Source organism: Pagrus major, chromosome 16, assembly GCF_040436345.1.
Source record: "Pagrus major chromosome 16, Pma_NU_1.0".
Classification (NCBI taxonomy): Eukaryota; Metazoa; Chordata; class Actinopteri; order Spariformes; family Sparidae; genus Pagrus; species Pagrus major.
In genome coordinates this window covers 23,523,389-23,549,143 of record NC_133230.1, presented here as the reverse complement: position 1 = coordinate 23,549,143, position 25,755 = coordinate 23,523,389, and the positions used below count along the sequence as shown (strand labels likewise).

The following is a 25,755-nucleotide window of genomic DNA, read 5'->3' as shown; positions in this document are numbered from 1 at the left end:
GGGGGGGGGGGGGGGGGTGCTTCACAGAGCAGGGACCTCTGCTTAGATAACAACACGCTGCTGTAAGGAAGAAAGAAGAGGAACACGCGGCGAAGAAAAGCGAGCCGGATGGTTCCTTTGATAACTGGTGAACTGGTCGTGTCAACACAAACATCTGTATGTGTGTGGCTGTGCGTCTGCTTGTGTTCACTCTCCATGCATGCATTCACAAATTGGCCATGCCATGTATTTCTGGAGTGTCTTCCTCGGGGGGCTTTTGGGATCTCATTTATTGCAGGAAAAAAGGTTCATTCGTTCGGCTTGCCATTTAAGCTTGAATGACTCCAGAGTTTCCTTGAAGAGAGAAAAGGGGGGGAGAGAAAAAAAGAGAGGAGAAAACATGCAAGAGTGGAGTAGCTGGAGACAGAAGAAGGGTACATGTTTGCCATCCTCCAGCACCAAAGTGGAATTTATAGCCGTGTGAGGGAGATAAGAGCTTCAGAAATATAAATACCAGTTATGGAAATGTGTCTAACTTTGGATCACAGCCTTCTTAGGGGGGGAACAAGCAATGAGCAGCCTCTCACGCGTAAGCTTTGAATGGGAAAATAAAAAGCTCTGCTCGCTCAAACAGTCCTGGAATATATATTTATAGCCTGGCGAACTGTGCGCGTGTGTGCTCAGTATCAGTAAATTGTTTTTATATTAGCATTTCAATATCCTCCTAATGAAATGTTTCTCATTTTCAGCATCGGTGGGCGCTGCTGCAGTGTGCATCTCTCGCTCTCTGTCCTCCTTTCCTCTTCACTGTGCATCCACTGCTCTCTCTCTCTCTCTCTCTCTCTCACACACACACACACACACACACACATACACTCTGCCTCGCGCACACGCACACACCCTCTCCCTCTGTCTGTCTTTCTCCTCCCTCTATTCTCCTCTTTATATTCTCTCTAATTCCTTCATCCCTCCCCCTTTTTCCAACTTGATCTGCCCCTCTCTGTTGCACAGCATCTCCCTCCCTCTCCCTCCCTCTCTCTCTCTCTCTCTCTCTCTCTATCTCACACACACTCGCTCTCTCGCTCTCGCTCACACTCGAGCACATGCAGACAGAGGGAGAGGGGGGATGAACGAGGTGCACACATGTGAGGCTCTCCTGAACTGCCGGGGCAAGGCAGGACTGGTGAAGAGAGAAGAAGAAGAAGAAGAGGAGGAGGAGGAGGAGGAATAGAGGAATACTGCAGTGACCAGCCAGCTTCTCTCTCTCTCTCACTCTCTCTCTCTCACTCTCTTTCTCACTGCTTCACTGCTTTCATCACCCAGTCTTCTTCATCCCCTTCTCTCCCCCTCTGCCAATTATACCATGAACCTGCCTGCTGCTTGTTGCTAAGGGGGAGCCAACTGGGGGAGCAGAGAGAGTGGACCAGGCATTATTTTGTTTCTAAGGTAATGAATGCTTCAGTAATGGCAACTGTCAGGTGTCACAGATGTTGCATTGCACTCGGCTGCTCGCCCGCTGCGCTTGAACAGGGCTTTGGGACTCACAGTCACAATGTGGTTCTGGGTGTAACTGGAGCGCGGCTTGTTCTGTGCATGTTTGTGTGCGAACTCCAGTTTATTCAGTTTGTTTCAGTTGACTGGGCGTCCATTGGCTTGTTTGCTCGAGCCATTGCAGGGGGCTCTGCCCTGTGAATATGTGTGTGTGTGTGTGTGTGTGTATGCAATGTCCTTTTATGTTTGTCTCCTCGTGAATTGGTGTTTGCCGTGCGCTCGGATTCGAGGGCGTGCATGTGAGGAGACACACTTGTGCTGCACATGAGGGCATGCTGGTTGGTGCTCTCTGGTTCAGTGTCCGGACTCCATCACTTTGACACAAGCTTTCAATTAACATCTTTGGATGGGCCCTCTGTGGAGTTTGATTTGCATGCTTGAGCAGCTCTATTGGGAGGAAGTTGTTCTCTAGAATTACAGCTTCCTGTTCACAGGGGACCTATTGGCACACTATTATTTTCTTTAAGCAGGTGCTATGCAATCCATACCGCCTTTGCCTTTTCTATATGGCCCTTGAGGCGGGTGCAAAGATTAGCTGTCTAATGTGCTAAGACTCAAAAAAAAAAAAAAGAGCACAGACGTGTTGGCCAATGGGGAGTGCTGCACTCCGCACTTCTGGTGGTGATAACAAACAGTAAGGCGAGAGCGGATGATTACTTATTCACTCATGCGCATCACCATGCTCCGTGGTGTAAGAGATTAAAGTGTTCAACTATGGTGACAAAGCCACCTTGCATGTCTGCCGTTGTGCAAGCTGGTGGCACGCTGAATTTTAACAATGTCAATCTCCCCCCTCTCTCTGTCACTCTCTCCACCAGAGCCATTATTTGCAGTTGTTCAAACTTGTAACACCGCACGGCTACAATTATATAATTCATCTACTCCAAATCCCTCGCCAGCGGCTGGCCCATGGCAAGATGCAGTGTTACTAATTTAGTTAATGTATGAAGGTTTCATATTGTGCCTGCTCATGTGTGCCTGACATGGCATGCTGTCTGTATCCTCTGTGCTTTCACCCCCCCTCAATAGCTCATCATAGCTCTTTTCAAAGACAAATAGCTGCTACAGTGAATAGTGAGGCCCAGTGAGCCGTGTGATTATTATTTTTTTCCTGGCGGCTTTATCCTCTCGCACTTTGTGTTTTCTAAGTACCAAAAATTATGAATGTGTCGAACTGTGTAATCCACCGCCTCACCCCGCTTTCCTCCACACGATTAAAGGACTAACAAATGGTTTAACCCTTTTAATACACAGGGGAGCCTTCAATGGCAAAGGGTAGATGGGGCTAAGGAGGCAAGCTGAAGCCCGGTCGTCAGCGTACGTTATGGAAATCCTTAGTTAAGCAGAATTAATTCTCCTGAGAGAGTGAGAGGGAGGGAGGGAGAGGGGGACAGCCTAGAGAAAGTGATGGGGACTGTGTAGAGGTTGTAAATAAATCCCTTAACAGCAGCTCTCAAAGCCTGGGGGGGCTAATCTGGGGAATGCAGGCAGATCAGAGGTAACCATGATATGATCGCTGCTAATGGAGTCAGCACTTACTGACACTTAGCATAAAAACAACAACAGTGACTAGCACTGACCACAATTAAACTCGCAGTATCACCTCAGTGCGGGTTCATCAATTAGGAACACCAGTGTCTCGTTGCGGAGGTGTTGTAAACACACATCTGTGGTGTAGCCTTTAATTGTTGCCATCTCGCACCCCCCGAGCTGATATCCTGTACTGCAGTGATTGCTGACCTTTTTTTTTTGTTTTGCCAGAAGTAGGTCACCCTTTAATCGACACCACCCTCACTGTTCAAATGTGTTGATTTGATTTTTAATGGGATGTTGTTGAACACTGTTGATTAGGCTACATGAATGTGGATAATGTTGAAATATTTTTTCATACATGAACTGTCAGTGTGTTCAGGTTTGTATCTGGACTAACACCATGTTGAGTAGCATAAGTTGCAACCATTTCAACGCTGTACAGTTAAGTTTCGCTATTTCAACTCGCCATGTATTAATGTATCCATTACTTTTCGCTAACTTAACTATACCTTTAGCTAACACTACCCTAGCTGTTCATTCACCAATCTAAACATTATTCACTCGGGTTAATTTTGGCTAAAATTTGTGCTGTTTATTCTCTACTTTTAGAGTAGAGTCTACTCTTATGTTTTTCCTAAAATTCAAATCATAATCTGTTTTTTTTCAAAGTAGTTTAGCCTCTGCACAATATTTCATGTAGCCCCTGGTAGGTGCATCAGTGTCCCATATGTATGCCTGGTTGGGAATCACTGCAGTGTTGTACTCTCATGATTTAACTTTGTGGCTTAGTTAATATTCATGTAACATCAGCCTACCTGAGCTCTCTTATCTGTCCCTACTGTGACAGGCGTCTACTCTCCGAGACGGCAGCATACATTTTGGCAGCTGAATGTCATGACGATAACGGCTGGAGGAATGTTGTTCCGCAGGGGAAATAGAACTGCTGACTGATGTTTATCAAATTGTCATTTTGTGTTCTTCCTCCGCCCAGCTGATGTTGTGTGCTGTGTTCACGCGGTTCATCTGTTTCTTCCACAGGACTGAGCGAAAATGGCGGAGGGATCCAAAGACCAGGGAGGCGTGGGCACCACTGATCCAGAGGAGGACTCCCCCAATATGATCGTCTACAGAAAGGCAAGGCTGACTCTTTGTGTGTGCCACAATATGTGGTCCGTATGAAGGGAGAAACATTCCCTGAGAGGCAATGACCCGTAGACAGGCTCCTGACAGCCCACTGGTCCGTATCTACCACGCACTGGTTTCACTGTCAAACTCAGATGTCAGGAAGCTTCTCTTCCAGCCATCTTGAAACAAACTCAACTCTATCTCTCTCTTTCTCTCGGACCTTCTCCCTACAACTGTACCATCACTTGTCTGGGAAACTTCATCCCTCCGATGTTGTAATAAGCCCTCAATCCCATCAGTGAGGGTTTGGGCAGTGAGAGGTCCTTTTCGTGTCAAGGGTAATTACCTCGTCCCCGTGGTGCCTCACTTTCAATAGCGGCTGTTTGATTGGACAGGGTGAGCGGTATCGGTGGCTAATTACGCGGATGTTCGGCTGAGAGGAAGTAGCTGATACTCCAGGGCCGGGATTGGGAACAGCCAATGAGAGACTGGTTATTCCTCCTCAACCGACGAATAGCTTGTTATCTCTCTGCCAGCACAGTGACAGCCCACTTAAAAAAAAAGCTTCTTTTGATCAGACTTAAACCACGGGATCCTCTTCTACCAGCAAGCCTGCTGTCGTGATTATGGTGAAAAGTGTGCTGTAAGCAAGACGGAGTCGACAGATCCTGTCCCACTGTCCCAAATCTGTTGTTTCATCCCGCTCCTAATGATTGTCCGTTTATAAAGCGAGGTAAACAGATTAGTGGCGGGATGTGCGAGACAGGACACGAAATAATTGTTGACAGCAGCTGCGTCAGTGGTAAAATTTCTCTTTCATGCGTGTTGTTGTTAACTATGTGTCAGTGTGGAGTTTATAGAGCTCGGTGACAACCTCAAGCATTCCCTATTCCTATGTAACGAACACCTCCAGTGTGCAGATCACCTGGAAAAACTGTCAATGATCTGCTTTGTGCTCCGAAGCTTGATAAATCTCTCACAATGCTTCTGATAATGATGCTACTGGGATTGTGTGCCATGAGCAGAGTGTCACATACGTCAGCAGTTGGCAGCTTAAGGGGTAGTGGAAGTGCACTGCCAGCAACAATTCACTTGTGTCCTGTAAATACTCAACCTGTTAACGTAGCAGCGGGTATTTCTTTTCAAGTCTCTGCCAGGAATGATAATCATTATTCAAATCAAATCTATGCCCATCCCGACACAGATGGCTTCTCTTCCTGAACAGGTGACACGGAGCCGTCAAACATGTTTGTGTGTCTGTTTTGTGGGCCACGCATCCATTGTTTACTCGGCATTGTCATTACCCTGCATGTATTCTGAGAAGCCGTCACGCTGCAGAGAGAACATACTGTAGCTGCGTGTAACACTGGGCATCTTCGTGGATTTCACAGCAGAGCTTCATTATGTAACGCCACACATGCCTGGAGGCAACGCATTTAGGAGGCTAGTTTTTGCTTGTCAGGATGCTGCCTGAGGGAATATTCATCATTTCATGTTTTAGTCATACGCTGTGACAACAGACAGATGATTCTGAGAGTGACAGGATTTTTCCGCCCTTGCTGCTTTGAAAATGTGACTTTGGATTTGAAGCTTTTGAGAAAGGAAAGAAGCTGAGGACTAACAATTTGAGACCAGCTGTGTGGTCACAATGTAGTATCTGACCTTTAATTTAATTGATGTAGTTTCTTATTTCCTTATATTTCACTCACGAGCTGAAGATGTCAAAGAGGCCAAACGATAGAGAGGTGCTGGGTCTTTGAGGGCAGAGTGCCCATAGCCTCTGGACTCGGTGGGTGGGCAGCCTGGCGCAGTGTGAAGGCGCTGCTTGCAGAGAGGCAGATGGCCTCCAATATGCTCAGCCGCCTGGGAAAACACTGGCAGCTTCATCCCAGAGGTCCCTGTCAGCTGGAAGACATCAGTATCTTCCTGCCAGGAGCAACTAGTGCAGTCCCAGTCAAGAGATAAAAATATTTCAAAGAGTGGGCAGCACCTTTGTGAAATGTATAGATGGTAAAGGTTAAGATACCTTTACTTATATTTCCATATCTGTTGCAAAACTATTAAGTCAACATGTAGGCAGTTAGACAACGGTGAATGTGATGTATTTAGCCATTAGAGAGGCTGAGTGCTCGGGCGGGGAGGAGGCCGTCTCTGTCCGTGCAGTGTAGGTGCTGCAGTGCTATCTTGCTCTGTCTCTCTCCTCCCACGAAAAAAAGAGGAAGTGAAGCAAAACAATCCAATAACTGCAGGACTTCTTATAGCCTCAAGAACTCGTGGAGGAAATTTGGTCCAACAGAAGTAGGTTGCGCGCATACTGTAAACGCACGCACACACGAGCTTCACGCTGCTTTAATGCACGCTACCCGCTCCTGCTGCTTGCTATGTTTGCCGTGCTCAGCTGACAGAATGTGGCGGGTAGATGAGTAGAACTGGCACCAAGAGACACACAAAAACAAAACTCAAACTGTGATGAGAGGCACGACTGTGTTGGGAAATACAATTAAGCTGACGAGAGAGGCTACTCTACTGCTCTGATGGGGGAAAGCTCACAAACTATTAATAGCTAACATCTCGCTTCTCTAAGTGCATGTGTGTGTCTTCCCCCTTTTCCCCTCTGTGACTTGAGGGCCAGGACCGTTGCTGTGACGGCTGCCTGGTTTTTGACACGCACAGTTAATTGTTGCCGAAGGATTACAGCACTCCTGCCCTGCCCAGGGAAAGTTAAGGATTTGCGCTGCATCCCCTCTTCCTTTTATTCAGTTCATTAATTGTCTGATTGGATAATTCCTAGCAGTCAACTCACACCTGGGTGTGGGTATTACAGCCATAGTATGTGTGGTACAATCACACAAAACTTTTACAAGCCATTAGTGGGTAAATATTAGTAATGAGCCATGCCAGGAAGTTCACTGGTGCCAGTGGCCTTTGGGTACATATGCAGTCTATTAGAGGAGAATACAGATTGGTTGTGTTATTTTATAGCTCAATACACAAATTCCTCGCTGGTGAATGGGTGAAGTAAAGTGTGGTGCTCTAAAAACACCATCTGTAAGATAAATCAATACAAGAAATCCACTTTTTAGACAGGCTGACAAGCATGGCCGACACTGACAGTCTGTGGGTTGGTCAGTCCACCACTTTGGCCCAGACTAGAATGGCTCAATAAGCACTGGATGGATTGGCATGAAATTTTGTGCAGATATTTATGGTCGTCATGATACTGTGGCTCGGTATCATCTTGACTTTTCAGGTGATATGTCCTTTTTGCGTTGCCATAAGTCTTGTTGGCAGACTTCCACTTTTAGCACGTGTTCAAAGTCCCCATGCTAATAGAATGCTAGTTGCTTCAGCATAGTTACGTGTTTCCTTCTTGTCAAATCTGCCCGCTTCGGGTAATCAAAGATTCTCACTTGGGTTGGACTAGTGGACAGATTTGACAATTAGATTCAAGGAAAAAGTGGCATTTTGCTGTTACTATGTTCCCTTCAACCGTGCGGCATTGCTGTTAAATGGTAAATGCATTGCAATTTTATTCAAATGTTCAACACTGTCAACGGAAATTTTATGTGGACAGGAGGAATTTGGGATTGAAGGCCAACTTCTCCTGAGCTGCAGCCTTGTGTCCACGGTGTTAGTCATACTGTGCTTCAAATGCAGAGGCAGGTTGGATGAAGTTTTCATTATGACCAAATACCTGCCAAACTAAACTATTATTTTGTGCTAATTAGCAAATGTTAGCATGCTAACACGCTAATCTATGGTGGCCACGGAAAATGTTTATCTTCTTAACATTAGCATGTTGCTAAATTGAATATGATATCACCCCATCAAGCTGCTAGCATGGCTGCAGACTTGTGATTTTTCATTATGTTTCCCTTTTCTTTTTCTCCCCCCTCTAAGCTTTTTTCTCAGCCTTTCTTCCGCTTCTTGCTAATTAATAATTGAAGCTCATTTCAAGCATTTCCATCTTAGGAAAAATATCTGGTCCTCTGAGACATCATATCCTCCCATTCATTTATTCATACCCAGCACATATTTTATCTTCACTTGGTATTTTTATCCATGCATGTACAGGAGGAAAAAAAAAACAAAGGATCTAAAGAAAATATGTCTTTTAATGTCCTGACAAAACACAGTATTTATAATTCAGTTGGACAGTTCTTTGAATTTGCTTTTGCATTTCGAGCTTTACAGTGCTGTGATACACGATAGTCTAAGTTTCCTCCTGTCGCAGGAGCTATGGGTTGACTTCACAAGTTATTGCATGTGTCACCCTTTCAGGCTGTAAAGATGTTTAATCTAACAGCTGGAGTGACGGGAGAAGAAGAGATCACTGTCAATGCAAACCTTAACCTTCCATACCATCCACATCAGTAACTGTCAGATGGGTTTAGGATGATTTAGAGACGGGACGCAGAGGGAGTTCACACTTCCAACGGTGCGGATATTATTGAGATCCTGGAGATACGTATAAAATTACGGCAATCCACTTACTGAGTGATGCTAAATCTCCCTGGAGTGGCAGGAGAAGATGAAATTACTGTAAACAGCAGCTTCCCACATCATCCATTCACCTACCACAGCAGGGCCCGACAGCTGGTTGGGTTTGAAGGGCCAAGAGCACTGAATCGCTCTACTTCTGCTGGTCAGAAGGAAGCTTTCTGCTGCTGTCCATGAGTCACACTCTCCTCTCTCTCTTTCTGAAGTGCCCCTGGGGCCCATGGAGGGTATATCTCTCCTCTTTAAAGACTAACCTCCATCCGAGGTGTCTATGGGCCACTACTCGCTGTTCCTGTGTGCACTTAACATATCACAGTCCATCTGAACACTCTGGATATCACCTCTGCAGCTGCTGGGTTGAGTTCTCCCAGCGCTTTATCATGTACGACTGTTTTAACACCGTCTCCACTCACACCATGGGAGCCTTTATCTGGAGCGCTGGTATGGGCTGAACGCTTAGGGTCACGCTTGAAGCCCGTGTGCCTGTATGCTAAGTGCCAGTGTGGGTTGCTTTCCTAGTTGGGTCAATAAGATAAAACAACAGTAACAGTGAAAAGCTCTCTCTCTCTTACATAACCAGCTCCTGTGTGCTGGCCTGTCTTTTCTTTCCAGTTAAGCAGCAGGACCAACACATGAATATCTTGAAAGTCCGCTGAAAAACAAATCATAATTGGATAATAATTCACAGTGTTTTGGCAGCCCGCGCACTGTGTTGACAGGATTATTCACCTCATCCGCAGAGAATCGCTGTGACTGAAATAAAAAGGCTTTTCTCCAGTGAGGAAAGTCCTTGCAGTGCCAGTGCCTCTGCTGGTCTTCCCCTCCCTGTGTGCACATTGCTGACAGTGTGCTCTTAAAGGAGCACATTTAATAATGCTGCCAGTGTATCTGTGCTTCAGATTAGGACTGAAGTGTTAGGCTGCATACGCATGCATAGGGTGATGTTAATAGGCAGCTTGGTGGGGAGTCGTCTGGCACAACTGTGTCCCACTTCTAAATGCCCTCCAAACCCCCCTGAGCCTCCCACTTATCGCAGCCTGCTTGGAATCGCAGCAGAAATGGAGTATGCCTTAAATACCTCCTACTGTACTCTGAATAACCTCAGCATCTCTGCAGGACTCGGAGGGAGCTCGGTGCACTCCTACAGAGCGGATCATATGAGAATACTAGAAATATGTATAAAATTACAACAATTAACTTGGAGAGGATTTCAACTTCGGATAAAATTCCCATTAACTGTCTCGGGTTTGATGTGTAATAGCATTAGCGAGGAAAACGTTGGCCAATTAAATTGTTGTTGATGATGCTGCTGAAGAATAAACTGTCATCATGTACGGTAAATACTAATGGCTTATTGGAACCGGCTCTGACATTAGTGTGTTAAAAGCTGCTGGTCGGCGGGGCCTTGCGGGGACACTTTGACAGGTTTGACAGCAGTGACTCGCTGGGCAAACTGTAGCCCCGCGGTAGTGCTGACACACTGAATTAGTAAAAAATAGGATGTGGGAAGAGAACAAGCTTTTACAGCCCCACATGGTCGTGTCACATTTTTTTTAATGGATGCATTCACAGGAGCGCTCACAATAATTACCTACAGTGCACTTATCATGAGTGTGCAAAGTTTTCACCAAAGTTTTCAGTTCACCAATAGATTACGGCAAACATAACAATGGGAAAGTCTAAATAAAAATGGGCAGAAAATAAAAGAAGACGGAACAGCCAGAGCTAATACAGATAAGTTGAGTTGTTTAAACAGGCCCATGCTCGGTCTGGGATGTTGCCAAGAGGTAACGTAGGGAAGCAACAGAACCACTGGGACGTGTAGTACCCCAACAGGTGACATCTGCTGAGCAGATTGTACTTAATATGTAGGATTAAGCCCAAAAGTCCACGAGGCAGTCAAAAAAAAATTACATCATCAACTGTGCTGCTGCAAAAATAAGACAGAGAAACGCTGCTGCATCTAAAAAGAGGATCTTTAAATGATTTTTTGGCCACTTGGGGGCAGCGAATAATAAAGTTGTTATGGCCAACATGTGAGCAAGCAGTTGCCTAATTACACATCCAGCAGATACAGAGGAACATTATCATATATTTTAAGTCGTGTCTGGATGGCAGCTGTAAAGGATTGTTTAGACGTCTTAAAAAGTTTTTATTTTTTCTCTGAACATCGTGTCAAACCCATTGGTGTATGCTTATCTTATTTTCTGACCATGAAACCTAAGAGGAGAGCCACAGAAACCACTGACTGATGCTAGTCCAACAGCAGCTAGCTACAGAATGACAATGGAAGTTGTGTCTCTAGCCACCTGGTGAATGTAAGTCCAGTATTCACTCCTCTGTTCGCTCTGTTTTGGTCTACACCAACACCTGACAATAAAAACAAACAAACATCTAGCTCTTTAGGCGCTACATGTACACTTGAGTGACATGAGTGTAAAAAAACAAATAAATAGATTATTGAACCAAAATAGCAAAGTTGAGGACCAACTTTTTTAACACCAAAACAATTCATTAAAAATGCTACAAAGCTAAGTAGAACTGAGGGGAACAGCAATGCCAAGTGATGATAAAGCACTATGATATCCCAATGTCCCTGACTTTTCTTGGACCCACAGACTGACGATTACCCTTACACTTAAGGGTTTAAGTGTAGAAGAATATTGAAAATGGCTGCTTTAAGGACCACTAATGATTCATATCTGCTGTAAAAATGTTTAAAATAAGGCCCAGGTAGTGATGTCATGATGGGGGACTACTGACGAGGCCTTTCAGACACTTCAGGAGCGGTGTTTTCCGTGGGAGAGAGGAGCTCCCGTTGGCACAGACTTTCAACACCTTTTGCATGCACAAGAGCCATAACACACTGAAGGAAAGGAGAGAACCAAAAGGTATCATAGGTCTCCTTTAAGTCAAAGATGTTTGCCATTTATTAATCTTCAACCCCTTTCATAGTCTGAAATAATATTTATAGAAGGTTCAGTATGTAATTGTGTTAAGCTTTTCTGTTGTTGCGTCATTAAGCCACAAAGATGGATTAACTTTGTGAACTGATCTAGTTTTCAAGGGTGCAGTAACATCCAAGGCTGATGAGCATAGGTCATTAAAGTGGCTAACCAGATCATTTGTGCGTGCAGAATGAGGCGTAAGTCTGCTTTTACTCAATTCGACTGATGAAAATTTAATAGCTGATCGAGCATTAAGGATGCAGCAGCAGATGGTTCATTTGTCCTGCAAAATAACAACTTTAAATGAACATCGAAAGGCAATACTCGTGATCCGGGACATTGATCACCATTGTTGAGTTCCCAACTAAGTTTCTGACCACAGTGATTGAATCAGACACATAATGGATACATTAAATAGACACTGCAGTGACCCTGCCTCTGGAATCTCGCTGCTGCTTGACTCTCCCTCTTTTACATCTTCACGCTTCAATTTCGGCTGCAACTTTAACTCCGACTTGTTCAAACCTCAGGGGATCTTGTCTAGAAATGCTCCTTGCCTCCCCTTGTCCCATTTTCACTCTGACTACACGGCTAATCAAAGAAAAGCAGTATTTTGTCACTGCTGACAGTTATTTTTTTGTTGGTGGTACATTTTGTCTTTGAGTCGGCAGACCAGCCGGTGATGAGAATGTCCTCAGTATGCTGAATAGAGCTGATGAAGTATGGTTCTCTGATGGGGAAAAAAGAAGCTGTGTGCTACTTGCCCGATCACAAGATATTTCATTTTTTAATGTTTGAATGCCTCATTAGGCTGCACAGAAACTAAAAGACGTTGTCGGAGAATGAAAAATATCAGAAGGATCTGGCCTCACTCGTTCACACGTGACACTGAAATGGCTTTTAATTACCTCTGACAAAGACAAAGAGCATAATACAGCACAGTACAGCTTGTCACATAATGAAGACTGCTGATCAACAACACTTTCAGCAACCTTACAAATGTACAGTAATTGGAGCACCATCTGCCAACACTCCCATTTGTATTGTTTACAGACACATCCGATAGGTTGATGGATAGAAATGATTTCCCCTGAAAATAGAAGGTGTGACTCAGACGAGAGGACAGGACAGAGTATCATCTGTGCACTGTTGAACCACAGGTAATGATGGAGCGTCTGCTGCTGGAGTGCAGCGACTCTCTGTAATTGTCTCTGGGTCGAGGATGAAGCAGGGATGAGTCACCCAAGCCCCAAATGTTAATCACCACGGCCAGCTCGTCTGACTAAACAGCCCTCGGAGGGGAGACCAGACCATTTGGCCTCGCTCCAGAGCACGGACCTGCACCCCCAGACCACATCCAGTTCAGATCAGACCACCCTCACTCTGTAACTTTGCCCGATTTCTCAGTTACGCTGTCATCCAACCTTTAAAAATTAATTGGACAAATGACTGAAATGTCCTTGTGTGCTTGTGTGGTGTAGTCATAAAGGGCCAAACAACACATTTGTCACAAACTGACAGCGTTATCCTCTGGTACGCAGGGAGATTTCCAACTGAATTTGTGACGCTATGAAGGCCGGACTGTCTGACATTATGTGAGTGAGTTAGATAATCAGTGGCAGATTTTCTTCTTCTTTCTTCCTCAGCTTGGAAATAATAGAATTGTCCTTGTGGGAGACCTTGCCGTGTGCTGACTCCCATTTCCACTCCAATTGCTCTGTCAATAACTCATACGGCAGAGGCCAAATCTGTAACAAAGCTGTGATTACGTTCATCTAACCGAGTGAGAGAAAACCCTTTGCATGGGGGAAATGCAGAATGTGAATTCTGGCCTTACATTTCAGTCTAAGGGCGTTTTATTTTGCATGGAGTTTGTTTTGCATTAACACTCTCACGTACACATACATACGTCCTCTAAACCGAGTATCGTATATCGTCTACCAGAGCGAGAAACCTTTATTAATCCCAGCTTCCTATTTCAACTACTTACACGTGTCAGGCAACATGAGCCTAATTTACTCAGACACTCCAATACATCCAGCTTTGAATCGGACACCACTGCATTTGCTTTAAATGGAAATTGGTCTTCATTAACGGAAAAGACAGTAGGAAGGGAGTGCCGAAGCTTTTAAGCTTAATAATCATCAGAATCGATGGGGTTTAGGCCAAAGAGAGAGAGAGCGAGAGAGGCAGTGACGATGCTGCAATAGGGTGGTAACACGAGAAGAGGCTAACATGGTTATTCCCACGCTTCGGAGGCACAGCTGGTAGCAGGGAGCAAATGCACATTCATAAATGTGTGATGTTTTCCACAGTAAGGGCTGTGGGTTTGAGTAACACGAGGGCTGTCCCTGATTTTCAGAAATCGACCCGCGAGTCATTTTTTAAATTCACTCAATATTATTACTGATGTCTTTTTTTCCCTTTTTTTTTGTAAAACACCTTACCTACAAATGTGAGACATATATTACAGCCTATGCTAGTCTTTGAGACCATGTTAATTTAGTTTTAAAATCCCAGGACACGACATCCACTCAAAGCATTGGAGCCATAGATTTAATAATAGAACTAGATAGCAAGGCAAAGATGGCGCCTATTCAGTCCAATGGGAATAGGAAGATGATTTTCCACCTAAGCACTTGTGTTTGACTCTTTTATGTGCACAAGGTTAGTTTGAATAAGGAAATAAATAACTATAATGAGTTTAATGATGTTGTTCGTCTCAAGCGGGGGTATTTTGAGGTGACAAAATAAGGGTCCATTCTCAGTGATATTGTTATTAAAATTTAAGCTTGGACCATGCTTTCCAGTTACAGGTTATCTGCGGGCTTATTTTTGCATTAAATATTCAGGCAAGAAAAAAAAAAGATTATTATTTCAGTGTGTCAGAGTGAAACCCATGCCTGCACTCCAGATGGTTCAACAACAGCTTTGGATTTACTTTGGGCTCGACTGGGACATGCATTTTGGGCTTTCTAGGAATGGCACTGACATTTCACGTGTGGTTATGTCTATTTTGTAGAAAGATGAGATCAGTTCGGGGGCCACTCTGCGATAAGCTAAATCCTCTCTTCTCACCAGATAATGCTGTTTGCTAAACTATGAGTTGTTTTTGCTTTAAAGCCTTACATCCAGCCTCAACAATAAAATAAATAAATGCGCTGCATGCCTGGAAGTCACTCTTTTAACAATATTTATATATATTCTTTTAAATGTCGTGAACTTTCTGCATATCAGGATCCATTCATTATACATGCACTTTCATTACAAGAAAGAGCATAAGCAGATGCTAAGTTAGAAACAGTGTCAAAGGCTTTGCAGAGTTTTATCTCAATGACACAAAGTCATCAGCGCCCTGCCTTCCAAAAACAATTTGCCAACTTCACAGCGGTGGTGAGTCAGTAATATTTGGATTTTCAGAATCCAATACTTTCCCCTTTCTCTCTCTGTTATAGATTTATTCTTTTGGTTATTCTTCCTGTATAATATCTTATTCATGGGTTATAATAGGAATATCCTCAGCTGTGGTCAGAGAAGTGCTTTTAGTAGTTGCTGTTGTGGAGGAAATAACCAGACAGTTTCTGATGTGCAGGTGTGGCTGAGTAGATCACCTTCACCAAACCCTTGCTAAATTACAGCCAGCTGTCATGCACAGATAGCACACAGCCGGAGACGCAAACAGAAGAGGACACTTCACTTCACTTTGAAATATGTTGAGAGGATATTAGATCACAAAGCATGGCTAGTCCCTTTCTAGGAAGCTTATTCAATAATTCAGGGGCGGGTGTTATGGTTTGGTTGCAATTTCTAGCTTTGCAGACATAATAGATGGTTCATTTTTGGCTCCCCTGGGGTGAACGAATTAAAGATTTATGAGCAAATTTGGTTGCTGCCGAGCAATGCATTAGCTGGCACTGAAGGTGGTCTGTTGACATTATGGATAATCAATCAGCAGTGAGTAAGGATCTGATGTCGTAAAACACCTAACTGTAGCTGCTCACGTTTTACTGTTTTATTGATTCTATCATTCAGTGGGTCAAACAGCCTTTAAGGTAACGCATATCCTGTTATGAAACACATTTTTTCTGCCTGTGGTGCAGTTGAAGGAGCTACCCTGGGCCACCTCAGCAGGCCTACTTCGGTTTCATTAAAAGACGGTTAGAGGATGATAATTGGTCGGGTGGCGTGTGGCGGACAGGATGATAGTGTGACAAAGGCCAGCCCTGCTGACACGTCCTCTGCAGGCACCTTATCAGGAAGAGGAGTCATCCCCCACAGGGACCGAAGGCAGCAAAGCACATTACAGGTGTGCGGCGCTGCCAGCTGCCCCGTGGCACTGCGAGATGAGATTTTCACTCCACATGTCAGCCCAGCCGCCCGAATTTCATTACCTGTACCTGCGAGTTGGAAGTAACAAGGCTTTATTGCCAGCATTGGAAATCTGTCACCCAGCGAGAGAACAGAGTTGTTGTCATAGCACCTCTCCAGACTTGAAATGATGCTCCAAGAAACATATTCTGACTCTGCTTGGTAACACACACAGAGCTGCTGGTGAATCTGACGGCAGATTCGACTTGTGTGAGTTTCTGAAAGATTTGTGTGGGTCTGGAGGAGGCACATTTCCCCCCCTGTGCTCCCATGCGCCTCTTCTCTCTTTCATAATAGCCCTTTTCCCTTAGTCCCTGTGTTGTCACAGTTGTAACACTCCTTGCCCCTAAAAGCCTGTCAGCATTCTCGCACTCACGCTGAAGAATCAACACAGGTAATAGGGACGTCAGGTCTGCGGTAACAGCAGCGTGTGAGTGACAGTCGTACCGCGTCGAAAAAGCGGAGGATGGAGCTTAATGATACTCAGCAGGGCTATAAAAATCCTCTCTTATACCAGTAGCCGTGACAGGAAATCCATGCATCTCGAAAGGTCAAGGCCCTCTCTTACTCACTGATTGCATGTGAGCACAGGAGCACAAGGGGAACAGAGCTGAGAAACAGTATCATTTCTGAGCTGAGGTAGAAACTGTGCAGAGGATTGAAACATATCGTCTCCCGAGAGAGGGGAGGAATTAGGAGCAGATGGCGTTATAGAATGATGACATAAAAAAAAAGAAAGGACATTCCTTTAAATCAAAACTAAGCTGATTAAGATGTGATGCGTCATTTGGCTGTGAAGTCTCTCTTCATACTGACACCATAGGCACTCAGCAGTCTGCTAATGATAGGCTAAAGCACCATATGTTTCATTATGGATGGAGCTTAGCACAGATGTAAGAGGACGGACATGCCCTCCACCCATCCATCCATCTATTCCATTCATCCATCCATCCATCCATCCATCTTTCTTTGCTTACCCATGGTTGGTCAGGGTATTCCAGGTGCCACCTCCTAGTTGGACATGCCTGGAAGACTCCAAAGGACAGGCACCAAGGAGGCGTCCTAATCAGCTGGATCTACAGTAATGGACGAAGGAGGAAAGAGTACCGGTTCTACTTTGAGCTCCCTCCAGATGTTCAAGCTCCTTACCCTTCACTCTATGGGCCCGGACACACCAAACAGACATCAAAGAACTAGCGGCGACGAGAGCTGACCGCTGCTTCACCTCATGTTGCCTGTGTCTTGGCAAAAAAGTTGCACTTGAACAACACACCACACAGACTACAGCCTATGTTATGATAAAGCAACAGGTTCCTAAGGTTGAGCCCAGCTACCTTACAGAGGACAATGATTTCGGTCGCTTGTATCCGCGTTCTAATTCGGTCATTACCCAAATCTCATGACCATAAGTGAGGGTTGGAGCGTAGATCGACTGGTAGATCAGCTTCCTTCACCACAACTTCCCGGTACTTACATCTTCTCATCTTAAATAATTTACGAGCAAGAATCCGGGTTCTTGCTCCATGTCTTTTGTGGTCGCCTACAAAAAGTCATGCATAAACACTTCAGTGGAAGTGCACATTAATCAAAGTGAATGACAAGTTTTGACTGTGTTTTAGCAACTTTAACAATATGAATTAGAATCTACTGTAAATAAATAAGGAAGGAGACATTTAGACGACTTCATCATGACACCCACAGGCCTCTCCTCTCCTCAGATGAGTAAACTCTGCAATGGGCGAGTTCGTCTCCTGTGTGTCAGACATCAAGAGCAGGCTTGTGGGCCCATTGAGGGACGAGGCAGACCTGGACTTGATGACGCCTCCTCTCTCTCTCTCTCTGTAACCCAATTACCACAAGGCCTTAAGGAATGGGACCGGCAGGAGTAGTGTGTCAGGGGACGATGCCAACATCAAAGATAGACAGATGGTCCTGAGGTTTTTACCACCTCAAACCAATCTCCTGCAGATATTATTACACGATTAGCTGCTGCAGTGCCCCAGATAGGAAGCCAGAATGAAGATGTATCGATCGAGAAAGTGGAAAAGAATCAAACTGAACTTAAACTCGGTATCACCTCTTTTAAAAAGACAGCAACAGCTTCCATGAGCTGCTGAGCTCCTAAATTGGCAGCAGCAGCAGAGAGAATTGTGCCCAGCCTGAGGCCCTGATAGGGGCTCTAAACATGAGCATCCTCACCCGCATCCTCAAAATAGCGCGGCGTTATCCACTTCCTCTCACCCGTCGCTGTCACACCGTTGTTCATTTACACTTTTACATTTTAGCGGCTTACCTCTGCCTTGCATAACGCTGCGACTTAGAGGCGAGACTGTGCCGTAACTGAGAGAGAAGCCAATAAATGATAGAAAACCCTCTCTGGAAAGAACTTTACATCTGACAACCAGGCAGATAGCAGCAGATGCTTTATGCCTAGTGCAATCTGTTAGCGTTTCCACACCGAGCTGTCGCGTCTCGTTTCTCCCTCTCTGGTTGTTTTTTCATTACTCCGCATGCAAATACCCTTCCTTTGCTTTTCTTTCCTAATTACAGACTAGTAGCAACGAGGACACTGGACCTTATTAGGATCTGAACCTTTAGAGTCCCACAGGCACTCAAAATGCAGGTGGTGTGAGCGTTGTTTGCAGTGAAAGTTGCCTCCCTGCATGTAAATTGCTGTTAGTAAATGATCTCTGAGGTAGATCTTGCAGAGGAGTGAACTACAGGTAATGTGATTCTCTCCCTCCTGAGCAAATGACCTTTTTGCGGCTGGTTGTAGCTGCGCTTCATTTCTGACACGTAATAAAACCATCACAGTTATGATAAAACCGGCCGCAGAGTAAAAAAGCACAGACAAGTCGAACGTGTGGCTGCTGATGCCCTTCATTTCAGACGGTGACTCTTTGAAAAGTAGCCCCTGTATCTGCGCAGGCCACTTTGTTTTAGAGTGGGCTATCTATTCAGAGGGCCAGCGGACTCCTGTTTTCCCGGCACTCAAGCCCTTAGCAACCCGTGGAGTATCTAACAACAGACGTTTACAAGAGGGGAGATGATCTTTTTCTGTCCTCCTCGAGTCTCATCAACAGAAGGGTGACCTGATGAGTCACTGTGGGTTTGTGGGTAGGCTAATACTCTCCTGAGTATAGCCTGTCTTAGCCTAGCAGCGCTTTCCGTCTGCATTTCACACACTGGAATTTTCGCTAAAGCTTTGATTTTAAGTATCTCCTTTTGATTTGTTGGAGCTTATTAATTCCTCTTTTTATAAATAAAAAAGAGAGAGTCAGAAAAGCACTGACAACAAGATTATCCCTCCCGTCCAAAGAGCTCGATCTGTAATTGTAATTTAGTCGAGCTGGCTCCCTGCCCGTGCTGGAGCCGAACTTGACAAACTTTTAATTGCTTGGCTCCTCTTGCCACTGCGTTTCCATGGAGACATAGAATTTAGGATGACACTCACACACACAAACACACACTGGCACCCATCCCATCTCCGAAATCTCCATGTCGCACCCACGTCAGTTACCATAAGGGATCCTTAACTGGCCCGAACAAGTGCCAATTGTCCTCATCAACACTCTCTGTCCCAACACATGGGTCTGCAGCACGGTTAGACACTTCTGGATCTGAGCATGTCTCCCTGAGGAGCATCCAGCTTGGGTGGGCAATCAAGCGACGGCTAATTAGACTCTCGGTGCAGTCCTGTACCTCTGGGCCTCTTTGTCTGGACAGGGTCTCTACTGTGTTGTGGCCACTTCAGTTAAAGAGACTGCTAATGGCTGGTATGTGATTAAATTACACATGAATCCACAGGGCAACACCTGACTCGAGGAAAGAATGTGACCGAAAGTTGTGGCTTAATTGCAGGGGCTGGTTCGCAGGAAGAGACGTGAACAGTGAAAGGTCTTCATCGCTCTACAATGGATTGTTTACGTGATTACTGACAGGAAATGCAGGCTGCTTCATCCTTGAGAGACCCTGAAGAGGCCATTGACAGAACAATGCAGAGATGCTCTCCAGCGTGCATTTAACCTTCAGCAGGCTTTTCTCGAAAATGATGCAACCCAGAGAGATTTGAGTGAATGGGCTTCCTTTTCTCCGCGTGCAAACAATTAAATTTAGTGCATTCACAATCCATCGCCACTAATGATTGCAGGGATTACATATGAAAGGTATTGGCATGCGGGGAAAATGGCTTTACTGGAGTGTAAAGGAGGCATTATTTTTCAGCTGCAGGACCTGATGGGAAAACAGTTGTTTATCTCGGCAAAGAAAAGCCTTTCTCTGCAGGGCATTCCCGTGGAGACGGCAATTTGGAGAAGAGATGGATCAGTGAATATGTCTCTTTCAGAACCGTAAGGACGTAGCGGATGCCTCACTGAAATGCAATATTAGACGTAGCAGGTGATTTGTCGCCAAGAGCTTTTCAAGCAACTGTTTTTGTTTTTGCACACATGAATGTGCACGACTACGTGTCAGTGTGTGATCCAGTGAGTGCAAATGTGATTCATTCACACGTCTCCAAGAGCAGTATAAGTTTCCAACCATCACACTCTCGCTGGTTGGCAGGGCTTTTCCAGTATGCTGTGCTGCTCCTTGTGCGGCTGTCAGTGTCTCTCCCCGGTGTGTCTGATCCGGCAGAGAAGCTCTCACAGCTCCCTCATCATGACTTGGCATGCTAAGAGAGTTGGATGGCGTCGGTGGCAGTGGGGAGGAGAGACGGGAGAGAGAAGGCGGATGGGGAGGGTTGTTCTCTCTCCATCCAGCAGGCTTTATTCTCACCTCGTTCCCCAGGGCACCACACACCAGCTGGAACTCACTTAATTATGCACCCAGTATGGTGCGGAGGTCAAAGTGGCACTCAAAAAAAGTATTGTGTGACAGGTTGTGTACTTTGGAGAAGTTACTTCATAGTACATCATCCAACAAGTTACGGGCCAGGACAGAGTGTGTGCAACGAATATATATGTCATTATTTTGTGTTTTTGTGTACATTGTGACGTAAGACATAAACAAAATGTGCATGAAAAATAAGGTATCACAGTGTCACGGAGAAGAATGTAGCTTAAGTCCTTTTGCACAAGGAAGAGAATTTAGACTCAAAATTTTGACCTCAGTGTGATTGCGTTTGTTAGCAACTTCATGAACTACAAATATGTAGGAGCTACAGAACAGTGTTTCAGCACATGCAAAGTCCTTTTTCACTTCATTCATATGATTTAAGTGTACAGTCATGCCATATAGATTCTATTCATGCAAACCATTTCAAGTTAAAACCACATCAGCAAGGTACAATCAACAAACAAACAAACAAACACGCTTACAAACAGTAGTGCATCAAACTCAAACAAACAAAAATTGTCTTCTTTTATTCCCAAATGTCCACTAGATCCATTTCAGCAACATATTTTGTCCAAAACACAGTATTTCACAGTATAATCATGACAAAATGGCAAATAAAAAACTGTGTTCGCGGATGCTTTGTCATGTTATTATCTGTAAAAAAAGAGTCCTGATTTCAAAGCAGACCCCATCATCTCTCTACATTGGAGATCCTGAGATGGCAGCCATTTGATTGACAGCTCATTTGAGCAGATAGAAGTTTCTACGCCCGCCCTGTAGCCCACTCTCTTCTTCCTCCTCTCTCCTGAGCCACTTACACACCAGCCTCCTGATGACTGATGCATCATGTAGCCAGCGAAATTTCAAATCCAGTAATATATAGTTTATTACAGTTTTTGAAGCCATAAACTTGGAAATTATGCCAGTTTATGTGGTTTTATGTGTTTTGCTCTTTGAATAGGCTGTTTTTCCACCTAAGCACTTGTTTTGACTATTTTATATACACAATGTTAGTTTAAATAAGGAAATAAGGAACCTTAATGAGTTTTGGCCCATTACTTTCAATCAGGGTTATTTTGAGGTCCCAAAATGACTTCATTTTTCTTTTTTTCTTTTTTTGCCAGGCGCCTGGGTATTTCCTTTGAAAACCATGTGTTAAGTGTTCATTTTCAGTGACATTGTGATTAAATTTTAACTTGAACCATGTAATTCTATATGAGATGGACCCACTGTGTTTTCCAGCTAATTGAGGCAGTTACAGGTCATCTGCAGGCTTATTTTCTCATTAAAAAATTCTGACAGCTTTGGAAGAAAAATCTAATTATAACCTTTCGACAGAGCCCAAAACCATAACTGTACTCCAAATGGTTCAACAACAGCTTTGAATTTACTCAAGGCGAGACTAGGATAGATGTTTGGGATAATTTTACATAAATGTCCAGGAATAATAATGGGTTAATTAAAGTAAAAGAGGACAAAATGCTGTTGAAGTTCAAATGTTGTATGTAAAAATGCTCAGATTTAGCAAAGAAAACAATTATTTCGAGTGAGTTCCTTTTAGAAAGATAAAATGTCACCATATTGTTAAAAAAAAATCAAATCGCAAAAACTTTATATACACATGCAATCACACAAATAGTCCACAATAGTACACAACACAAGGGAAGGCAACAGGCCGACTGCCAAGCGAGATTACGATGCTAGTGGTGTCCTACTAGCCCACAAGTGTCTGGAAACATAAGCACTGCAAAACACAGTGCTCGTGACAGCACACTCCGGGTGAAAGCACGCATCGGACAGGCTACTGCTCTGTGAGCCAGCAGGGGCTCAGTACAGCCACGGTCGCTCACTGTGAAGGAGAGTCAAAGTTTCAGGCCGGAAAATTCTTCAACACCCTGCGGCAGTTAGCAGGCCTAACAATATAGAAAAATATAGTGTGCAATGTAGTAGTGCTTTAAGGAAAGGAAGAAAGGAAGACTTATGTAAGGTTAAAAGTACAGTAGAAGGACAGCAGCAGCTTCAGGTCACACAGAAAAGACATAAAATTCAGGATGTAGAGTTACACTTAGAAACAGCTGCTTGAGGCGGTGGCCTCTTTACAAGTCTTCCTGAAAAAGGCCTGGTTTATGAGAGGTAGAAGGCGGTAGTCTTAATTGTTTTCACATAATTGCACAAGATGGATTTTTAAACTAATTCAAGCCATTATAATATATGCATACTTTCAGTGTTTTTGTTGAAATTAATTTGTGTTGAACGTCGGAGGATGCGACAGCAGAGAGAAGCACAGTGAAGAATTTTGTGTGAGGCATGAATCCCTGGTTCGGGGCTGCAATACTGATGGCCTCCATCACGTCTGACGTACACAAAGCAAATCTCATTATAAAAATTGTTTGTTTTTTTCTCTGAGCCTTTTGAAGCTGGAAAAACCTTGGTAATTAGATTTCCAGCTGCCCTGGCAATGAACCACATTATAAAAAAAAGTTTCGAAACACTCGTTCAACTATGGCTGTATACTGTATCTGTACTGGGGTCAGATGATGAATAATCATCTAGTAGAGCATCGCCGTTTATTCTTGAAGGTTACTAAGTTAAGATGTATTCATATTTTATTATACTTCAGAGGATTACAGTGCAGGAACTATATTTTAATAACTGGAAAACATTTTGAATATCACTGTGGTATTAGAAAAAACAATGATTTTAATACCCTGGGCTGTTATTTTCCATCCGGATTAGAAACAAACAGCAGAAGAAGGGAGCGCAGGCTTTCTTTTGTCATGTTAGGAACATTGTGTCATGCTGTTAAATTTTCACTGAGCAGTAAAATCCAGCCAGCTGTTCACATTCATAATAGCATTATGCATCATATAATACAATCCTACAGTAATACATCCTAATGCATTTAAAGTATGGTTACATTCTGTTTGCCAGTTATGGAAGAGGTTCTTCATGCTGAAATCATTACAGATAAACTACATTTTGTTTTTAATATATGGCGTGTTTCTTTTTAAAAACACTTATGAACCCTGGGATACTCAAAACAGGACACGTACTTACACAGTAAAAGCATGATGGCCGCTATACTGTTGGAGTTTGAGAATGACTTGACAAAAAAGAAAAAAAACTTTTCAAAGCCTCGTCACTATTTTATCTTCATCCAGCTCTCACCTACGTATCATAACTGTCTCCGGGCCGTGAATTTATCTTTTCACCCGTCACCTGGACATTTTTTTTCCCCTCACAGACCCACATTTTTTTCAACAATGACAAGTGTGCCTGAGCCCGCTGATGACTGCTGAATCATTGATGGCACTATTACCGCCTGATACATCTTTTAGCAGCAGCTGTCTCATTTCTGAAGACTGGGGCAGTTTTTAATAGCTTCATCTCTGGCCATTTTTGGAAGAAGGACGCGGTGTTTCAATTAGTAGTGAAGTGATTTTTTTCCATACTCACCAGCCTGCCTACCAGAGTTCAAGCATGCCACAATTGCTCGATGGTATCTATGTCGCTGATGCCCTGTTTCATTTTACTTCATTAACTCCCAATTACAAAAACCATGTTACAGGAAGCGGTGCCATCTTGATTTAGCCGTTAAAACAGACAGGCCTGTGGAGTAAACGCTTTCCGCTATCGTCGTACTTCACCTCGAGCTGCTCCCTCACATTCTCCCTACACCTTTACCCTCCTACGTGTGCCATCCAGAGTGCGAGTGCTGCCCTCAAAGCCATAAAAGATAAGGTGGACAAACGACAACACAAACACACCCACGCGCACAAACACACACGGCCATGCATTGGTACAAAATCTGCACACACGAGTGCGGCGAATGCAAACATACAGTGGCAAGATACACAAGTGTTCTCCTGATAATCATTTATAGAGCCCGGTGGCGAAGGGGCAAAGTGCTGTTATCGCATGCTAGCAGCAATTTTCAGCTCTCAAAAAACCCTCCACACCAAGCTGCGAACACCATTAGCCTGTACATCCAGGAGATACGATGTGCACTATCTGTAGCTGTGCCAAGCACTTCTTGTCTGCTGTCATCCTATAGAGAGATAATGAGTTCTTCTTTCTATACTGCTATACCCGTTCCAGGGTCCATTATTACATGAGAACAAAAGGACTTAATCCTTTGCATGTTGTTGTGTCTCGGGGGATTGCGGAGTCCTTCAGAGCTGAACCGAACAGAGCTGATTTCAAAGCTTTTTCCCTGTTGTCTTGCGTTGAAGGTTTGTCTTCAAGGGAAACATGGCGATGTATTCACTGCTAATCTGCCATGAACCTGATTGTTCCCATGTAAAACTGTTTATGCTCAGTTGTAGGCGAAAGCAGGCCTAAAATACTGAGGTTTTGTTCATAACACAGAGGGCAGATGCGGCTCTCTCTCTCCCCTCCCCGCACTGTGAGAGATTTATCAACAAGAGTTGAGGCGGTAATTCTCCATAGTGGATGTTCAATAATTCATGCCAAGACACTCTCTCAAGCTTATGGTGAGAGATTGGTAATTGTCTTGCCACGCAGTGCTCTCTTCCCCTCCGCTCTGCTCTGCATTATGTGTTATTAAATCCATATACATCTTGGTGTTTTGTTGTAGATTGATGGGGCGCGTGGATGAATCATCCATTTAATGCTTTGCCAGGGAGGATGATTACCTTTGATTGTAATGGTGGTTGAGTAAATGGGCTGTAGCATGCTGCACTCTGCCTGTTGTTCTCCTTTCACACTACTATCCACTTTTTCCAAAAGATATTGTAGATTTTTGATAGATTATCGCTTTAATAAGTACAATATGAAGAAGTGCAATGGGTTGAGGACATACAGTATATCTATGAATGTAAAGATGATAGAAAGGCTTTATACATTTACTTTCATATGTTGCCTTGGTCCTTACTCAGATTTATATGTCACGTAA

At 44.1% G+C, this 25,755-nt stretch overlaps 1 protein-coding gene across 6 annotated transcripts in view; it reads left to right on the top strand.

The window, feature by feature from the left end:
* Positions 1 to 4,113: 4,113 nt before the first annotated feature.
* LOC141010859 (regulator of G-protein signaling 6) overlaps positions 4,114 to 25,755 on the top strand; it is a 36,289-nt gene continuing 14,647 nt past the window's right edge. For all 6 annotated transcript variants that reach the window (XM_073483992.1, XM_073483991.1, XM_073483990.1 and 3 more), the window contains exon 1: positions 4,114 to 4,197. In XM_073483992.1, the coding sequence (XP_073340093.1) occupies positions 4,114 to 4,197 (84 nt within the window). The remainder of the gene's footprint in view (positions 4,198 to 25,755) is intronic.